The sequence below is a fragment of the Lactuca serriola genome, chromosome 8, assembly GCF_051521515.1.
Source record: "Lactuca serriola cultivar US96UC23 chromosome 8, Lser_US96UC23_V15, whole genome shotgun sequence".
NCBI classification, from domain to species: domain Eukaryota; kingdom Viridiplantae; phylum Streptophyta; class Magnoliopsida; order Asterales; family Asteraceae; genus Lactuca; species Lactuca serriola.
The window spans coordinates 209,337,175-209,345,792 of record NC_136415.1 but is presented as its reverse complement, the minus strand read 5'-3'; the positions used below and the strand labels follow the sequence as shown (position 1 = coordinate 209,345,792).

Here is an 8,618-nt window from a genome sequence, read left to right as displayed (position 1 = left end):
TGTCTTCATTTGCTAAACCAAATTCTTTTCAACCATCAACTTGAACCGTTTGAAAGCGCTCAAAGCTTGAGACTTCTCCGATAGCATGTAAACACACATTCACCGGCTAAAATCGTCTACTAAATGGAGAAAATATTTACTGCCTCCAACATACCTAGGTGTGATCGGCCCACATAAGTCTGCATGAACAAGTTGTAGAGGTTTTTGAGCCCAAAAGACTGCGTGATCCGGGTAAGGAATTCGGGTTTGTTTGGAAAGAATGCACCCTTCACATATTTGGTTTGGGTGCTCAATCTTTGGGACTCCGGTTGCCATATTCTTTTCGGACAACTTCTTTAAGGCAAGAAAGTTAACATGACCGAGTCTAGAATGCCATATCCAAGTTGGTTCGTCTTTTATTGATAAAAGACAAGTCGTTCTACCGGTCCTTAAAGGAGTTTTATATAACCAGTTTGGGGATCATTTAACTATCAAAAGTAGAGTTTTGTTTCTATCAAACAATGTCAGATCCGACCCATCCATTATGACCGGACTCCCTTCCTTCTTCATTTGTCCAAGACTAATAATATTGTTTTTTATACTTTGAATGAAATATACCTCATTAAGGAGTCTTTGGTCGCCATTTTTGCTATCGAATAAAATCGACCCTTTTCCCAAAATAACGACGGTCGAACCATCCCGACCCGTAATGTGCTCATCTAATTCGCAAAACTTTGAGCAGTGTCCGGTTATATGATTGATAGCAACGTTGTCGAGATACCATACCTCGGACTCGACTCGACTTTCTCTCGATGCAAGAAGATTAACAGAAATCTTCTCACTTAGAGACACCTTTATGTGTGTATATTCTTGTGCGGCTGACATCATCAAAATAGGCTCTTTTTCGTTGGCTTGAGTGAGGTTTTCCTCCTCACCTTGATTCTTGTTTGAACACTCCGAAGCATAATGACCAAATTTTTCACAAGTAAAACATTTGATTTTACTTTTATCCTTTCGAGAAGGTTTATGGTCATTCCGATTTATATTGTACTCGCGACCACCTCCTTGGCCACGTCCACGACCTTGGCCTCGTCCCCGGCCTCGACTACCATGTCCTCCTCGTCCTCCTGAAGTATTTGACGAGTTTCTCTCATCGGTTTGCTTCGATTGAGATGCCCACTCGGCATGTGTAAGTATTAGAGAAGGCCCTCCTTCTTTTTCTCCATAGCTTCGAAGTCTCTCTTCATAGGTCTTAAGATGACCCACCACTTCTTCCACCATCATATTCTTCAAATCTCCGAATTGCACGATAGATGTTACAATATATATAAATCGTATCGGTACAACTTGCAGTAACTTCTTTACAACCATAATTTATTCAATCTTTTCACCTAGAGATCGAATACAAGTTACGATAGTATTCTATCTCATGGAAAAATCATCTACCGATTCACTGTATTTCATCCATATCACCTCGAAGTCACTTCTCAAGGTTTGAGCTTTAGCCTCCTTGACCCGATTGGCTCCCATGTGCATCATCTTAAGCATTTCCCATGCTTCTTTAGTTGTGGCCTTCTCAGCTAACATCAGAAGTACGTCCTCTGGAATTGCTTGATAAATAGCCGCAAGAGACATCCGATCTTTATGTTCGCCAGTTTCTGTATTTTTAATTACATCTCATACTCCTTGTGCTTGTAAATTCACTCGTATTTTTATAACCCACACCGCGTAGTTCATCTTCATGAGCATTGGATAGTGTAACGTAACACTACCGTCTTTCCCAGTCCTTTGAATACTTTCAACTTCGGCTTGAGGAGATGACGAGGTTGGTGTAGTCATTCTTGGCATATACTTGGGCATACACTACTATGATTTTTTTAAGTACGGGGACCAATATGAACTTTTCAGAAGTTCAGGGGGCAAAGAAAACTTTTACCGAAGTAAAACAGGGGTGGAATTGAAATTTTTCTAAAAACCGAGACCAAAATTGCAATTTTTATGAAAGACAGGGGCTAAATTGCACTTTTCGGAAGATCAGGGGCCAATCTGCAATTTTCTGAACTTTGGTCAGCTGTTGACGTCACTGCTACAGTACTTGATGGCGTCACTGATGACCTCACCCTTCTTCTCTCTTTTAGTTGTACTATGACTGAAGTTTTGAGTTCTTATTTATACTTAAACAAGCCTACAATTACTACTGCTACCATTTATAGTGTTCATTTTGTCAACATACAAAGATACCATTTTAATGTCAACAAAGGAAGCATTCACTTGTCAACAGAAGAGTGTACTGTAGCTACTTATGTTAGGTTCACACCAAGTTAGGTTTACTCTCTCATAGAAAATGCAAAGTGAAATATATAAAACGACTAAAAGGTACGACACAAATAAATAGAACATAAAAAGAATCAAAACATGAAGTGTTTGTTGTTGAAGTACGATAAGTGTAGTATATTTCCAATTTAAATAATAGATTTCGTAAGCTGAATAGAAATATTTAAATCTTGTATGAACTGAAGCCTCATTCTCTTATACTACTCTTTTTACTCTTTATTACTTTTTAAGCACAACATAGTTTTAGGTAATTGTTTCATGATATATGTATCTATATCATATTCCCTAAGAATCTGAAAGCGTAAATTTTTTACATGCATGAAAATGTATTGCCACGAAAGCTCTTGATCCATTTTGATAATTCATTATATCATTTTATATATCTATTTGAGCAAAAAGAAACTAATATATGAGGTAATTTTGACTTTATAGGGACAAACTTCAAGGTATGTAAAATTCTAATTGCCATAATAGATGGTATAATTTGTTGCTCTTCATGTCATATCTCTTAATGCTAAATAGAATACATTGAGCTCTAAATAGTTCCATGCTAAAGTTAGATACAAAAACGGGACAATAGTCTCTATTTCCATTTTTTAACGCAACATCAACATCCCTCATGATGTTTATGAAACAAGTGGTTTGTTATTTTGTTTTTCACAAAACTAGTTTGGATAAACAAAAATATGTGATAAGCATATAAAATGGATTGCTAATCGTTGCAACGAATTATATCCGTATAGATAATACATCATTGGTTACAGATGTTATAAGAAAACTCCAAAGATTTTAGCCATAATTTTGGGTTTCGTAGGAAGCAGAGACACAGTACCATTAATATCACATGGACCCATGTTGTTGGTAGTGTTCTTCACTGTATACCATGTATAGAGTGCTGGCCATACATGTTATCCTCTATATTTAATTCTTTTAGGTTTACAAGTACAAGTTTAATTCATAATGTTATCTCTGAATATATGGTTGTGATATGCAAGATCATGCCTTCTTGCAAGTTGAGAAACAGAGCACATGATATTGTCTTTCTGTCACAATATCACAATATCGCTATCTGTAATTTAATTGCCCTTTTTTCAACTATTGTACATTTGAACCTTTAACAAACCATTATATAAAGCATGTGATAGGCAAAGCACCAGCACACATTCCTGTGTAATTCCACCAAAACATCTTTTCACAAAGAAAATACTCTCACATTGTTTTACTTCATTCATCAACCTTCAGAAATATGGGTATTCGTATCCCACAGATCATTCAAGCAAAACAAATTCTCCAAAGGTCTTTGTCAAATGGAAATCGCTCGTCAACAATGGATCTACCAAGGCGGTAGCGGAGATGCCTCCGGTTAGGGATGCAATAGTGACGACAACCTAATGAGCTTTTCCAGCTTCTTCCATGATGATTTTGGACCAAAGTTTGTAGAAATCAGGTAAGTGCGGTGTTCCCTTGATGATCATCACGACTCCTTCATGGCTTTCGTTGAGACCAACAATTAGTTGAAGAACATGATGTTGATCGGACATCGAGTTTTGCAACATTTACAAGTTGATCGATTAGCATCTTCATGTCTTGGCAGTAGGAGGAGATTTTAGGGTGGTGGTCAAGTCTTATAGAAACAAATTTTCTATTAACACAGATAGCTCGAGTGCTCTGATATCTTGAAAAATGTTTTCGAGGGCAGTCCATGCCTGACACGCAGTGGTATGTGGTCTCAGAATTGTGTATAACAAATCATTCGAAAATGTGTTATAGATCTATTGGAGAACAATAGCATCGAGTCGTGACCAAGCTTCAAGCTCTGATGATGCTTTGTTTTTGTCCGCTTCAGTGGAGGTTGAAGAAGAAGCATGTTTTAAGGGAGGGATGATTTTAGAGTCGATGTGATTTGGAACCTGAAAACCCTGAAAATCGAGGCGAAGAAGAATAGAAAAAATGGCGTAGAGATAAGAACAAGAGGTGAAAGTAGGGTTAATGATATTTGTGAGCTAAGGAAATTTCGTATCTGATACCACGTTAATTGGTATAGTTCTCGTATCTCATTCCCATGATTTACAATTTGTATTTATACAACATCCTATTGCTATTTACAATAAAGATAAGGTCTATCAACTATAACAATACTTCCTAAATATGAGGAAGGATATCCTTGACTAACAAAAACTATGTGCACAAGCCTCAATCCCTAAGAAACAAGTCATTAAAGATTCGTTCTCCAGAGATAGTTAGGTTCGGAAAGGGGAGATTCACATAGTTTCTTATAACAAAATTCAATTTTATAATGAGTGTGTAGTAGATTTAAATCATCAAGTATGTAACTAAGTACAACATACTAGGAGTATCTCTTTGGCAAAACTCCCAGATAAGCAGAAACTCTATGTGGGGAAACAAGTATTCAGACCACATTAATGGGTGTGGGTTTGATGATAGTTGGGTTGTAGGGGTCGGTGATGATAGTTTATGATAGGGAAAGTTATTTTCATATAATATGACATGGCGCGGAAAATAATGTTTTTATTTTGCATGTCAAAACATTTGTACCCTCAATGATTGATCGGGTGGCCTAAGAAAATGCAAGGTTCGGAGCATTTTTGGAGTTTGTGGATGATGGGAGATGGAGTAAGTGGGTAACATAAACAACTGAAGGTACGAAGGTGTGAATCTGATGGTTGAAGATTATATAGAAGATGTGTAGGGGTGAGATTGGAACTTACTAGGGAGAATGTTTAACTGGTAGGTAGCATGTTGGAGTGCATGGTGCCAAAAGTTCATGGGTACGTTTGAGTGGGCAAGAAGAGTGTGGATGATATTATTAATGGATCGTATTTTACGTTCCGATTTTCCATTTTGAGGGGATGTGTGTGGAGAAGAAAATTGGAATTGAAGGCCATTTTGAGAGCAAAAGCTGTGAAATCGTTGGTTATCAAACTCACGATCGTTGTCACATTGTATGGTTTTAAATGTGTAATGGAATTGTGTTTTGACCATAGAAAAGAATTGGATGAAGATTGAAAAACCTTGAGACTTCTTTGCTAGAGGATAAGTCCATAAATAATTGTTTTGTCGTCGAAAAAGATAATATAGTAGCGGTCCCCACTACTGCTTAACACAGGGGAGGTCCATAGATCTGTATGAATAGCTTCAAAAGGTAAATGAGTAGTTGACTAAGAATTAATAAACTACACTGACTTCTAAATAGTTCCATGTTAAAGTTACATACAAAAAGGGGAAAATTTCCTCTATTACAACTAATAAAAATACTCTAGGTGTCTCTATTTACAAAAATGGGAATATTCTAGCTATTCAAGGTTAACAAAGAATGTTGTATACAAGTCATAATGCTCGAGAAGCTAGATCCGCGAATGTGTATTCACTGCATGGAATTGTCAGGCCGCCCAATGCATGAATATACCCAAATTCATCCTCAGCTTGATCTAGTAGTTCTTGAAAAGTAGGTCGGCTTAACAACCATACAGGAACCCCAAATCGCTTCTTATCTTGCTCACCAACACAAACCGCTAAACAGGCTTTCAGATATCCATATATATTTTTTGTGCTGCTTCCATTTGAGAATGACCGTCTAAAAATTTTCTTTGCTTCAGTGATGCGGGGCATTAGGATTGCCATTTTTCAAGGAGGGTATTATCTCATAACAGAAAAAAGCAGACAGCGAATGAAAATTATCAAAACACGACTTCTTGTTGAAAAGTTGTCAGTCTGTGGTTGTGTTATTCATCTTGAATGGTTTTTAAATCCAGATGATATAAGGAAATTTAGATGAGGGATGGTGACATAAGGTGAAGTGGAAGCAACATCACATGCCTTTATCTTTCCAGCTGTAACAAGGAAGAAAAAAAATTTGTAATTCATTTATGAATTTAAACTTCACGACATGTTGGATAAATTTTTTGCCCTGACAAATGTCCCTCGTGATGCTTATCAAACAAATGGTTTATTATTTTATTGTTATAAAAAATATTTTTGAAATAAATAACTACACCTTTTAATTAAACAGGAAAACATCATATTGACTGGGACTTTCCATTGTTTAAAGCCACAACAATATCCCTCATGGTGTTTATCTAACAAATCATTTATTATTTTACTTTTTATAAAACTAGTTTTGAAAAACAAAAACATGTGATCAACCTTATAGAATTTCTTGCTAATCGCTGCAATGAATTATATCCATACAGATAATACATCATTGGCTCCACATGTTATAAGAAAAATCCATATATTTGAGCCAAAATTTTGGGTTTCTTAGGAAGCAGAGCCACACTACCATTAATATCACATGGGCCCAAGATGTATGTAGTGTTGTTCACTGCGTACGTTGTATAGAATACTGGTCAAACATGTTATCCACAATGTTTGATTCTTATGGGTTTACAAGTACTAGTTGAAGCCATAATATTATCTCTAAATATATGGTTGTGATATGAAAGATCATACCTTCTTGCAAGTTGAGAAACAGAACACATGATATTGTCTTTCTCTCACAATGTTGCTATTGGTAATTTAATTGCCCTTTTATCAGTTATTGTACATTTGAAGCTTTAGCAAACCACTATATAAAGCATGTGATAGGCAAAGCACCAGCACACATTCCTCTGTAATTCCACCAAAACAACTTTTCACAAAGAAAATACTCTCACATTGTTTTACTTCATTCATCAACCTTCAGAAATATGGCTATTCGTATCCCACGGATCATTCAAGCAAAACAAATTCTCCAAAGGTCTTTGTCAAATGGAACTCGCACGTCAACAATGGATCTACCAAAAGGGTATTTTGCAGTTTATGTTGGGGAACAGGAAAAGAAGCGCTTTGTGATTCCTGTATCCTTGTTGAGCCAACCTTCATTTCAAGAGTTATTACATCAGGCTGAGGAAGAGTTTGGATATGACCATCCAATGGGCGGCCTCAGAATCCCATGTAGTGAGCACACATTCTTTGATCTCGCAAATCGTCTGGACGCATTATGAACTAAACTTCTAGCATTGTAGTTGTAAAAAAACGATTTGTAAAGCACTCACTGATCACTAACCTTTTTGCAACACGTGACAACTCTTGGTTGTCCAGGTTGTTTAGGATTCGATTTCAGATTCGTTTTGAATCCTGTTTGTATTGTTAAACGATGTAAGCTAGACTTCAATGAAAAACAAAATTCACTATATAATGTTTTTTCAAGAGAAGTTTTCATTCGATTTGAAGGCTGTGTGTAGACTGATATGAGTATGTTATAGGTATTATCTCCTTAGTCTCCTAAGCTACAAACAGCTAATGTTTTGACCGATATGAGCAACCAAAAGCATAAGTAATGGTGTTATTATTTCTTTCTGGTATGTAAAGCTAAGAGCGTAATGCGGAATAGTACACAATAATTCTATCACTCTATTTGCATGCTCGGTCGGTAATACTATTATGTAAGAATTACACCATGATGATGTACTAAGCACACTGCATAGATCTCTCTATAGGCCTGACAGTTGTAATTAAAAAGATTTTGGGTATGTGAAAAGTCAAAAAAATATATAAAAACTGTTATAACAGTACAAATATGCGCAGTTAATAGGCACGTACTATTTTAACTTGAGGAAATTGTTTTCTGCAGGGACCCAACTTTTTTGCAGCTTCATCCACGTATTGTATAACAAGCCTAAAAAATATTTTAATCTATTTAAGAAACAAAACCATGTGGGAATTAATTGTTCATCTCCCTCCAACACAAGTCATGGATCCATGTATTGTACCACTCATTTTCATTGACAAGAATGGGCCATAACAGAATTAGCAACTGTCATAGATCGAAATTACCATAATTTAAAACTATGTGCATATGGTTCAATCCGTAAGATACAAGTCATTAGAGATGCGTTCTCCAGAGATAGTTAGGCTCGGAATGAGGAGATGCACATACTTTCGTATACCATGTGAGAAAGTGATAATCGTTCACCTTGCGTGTTATTAATCAATAATGTGTACTTATACAAAATACAACAAGAATATAGGAGATATACATGGAATATTGTAAGCTAACTAAAGTAAACAAATAATCTAATTATGTATGAGATTTATCTCCAATACCCCGCCCCAAGCGCACAGGTGGTGGGCGAACTCGAAGCTGATCACGGAACTTTTCAAACAACGGTCTTGGTAAAGGTTTGGTAAAGATGTCAGCCACTTGAAGCTTGGTAGGAACAAATTGTGTATGCAATTTGCCAGATAAAACAAGTTCCCTAATAAAATGATGATCAATGTCTATATGTTTTGCCCGCTTATGTGCA

The 8,618-nt window shown here is 36.3% G+C and overlaps 2 protein-coding genes across 2 annotated transcripts; one reads left to right on the top strand and one right to left on the bottom strand.

Annotated features, from left to right (window-relative positions):
• Positions 1 to 459: 459 nt before the first annotated feature.
• Positions 460 to 1,350, bottom strand: LOC145067815 (uncharacterized). The gene has a single exon (XM_079014858.1). The coding sequence runs from the start codon at positions 1,348 to 1,350 to the stop codon at positions 460 to 462; it is 891 nt and encodes a 296-aa protein (XP_078870984.1).
• A 2,065-nt stretch (positions 1,351 to 3,415) lies between these two features.
• Positions 3,416 to 7,510, top strand: LOC145066257 (auxin-responsive protein SAUR21-like). Its single transcript, XM_079013462.1, has 2 exons — positions 3,416 to 4,351; positions 5,931 to 7,510. The coding sequence occupies exon 2, from the start codon at positions 7,020 to 7,022 to the stop codon at positions 7,314 to 7,316; it is 297 nt and encodes a 98-aa protein (XP_078869588.1). The 5' UTR covers positions 3,416 to 4,351; positions 5,931 to 7,019; the 3' UTR covers positions 7,317 to 7,510.
• Positions 7,511 to 8,618: the final 1,108 nt, after the last annotated feature.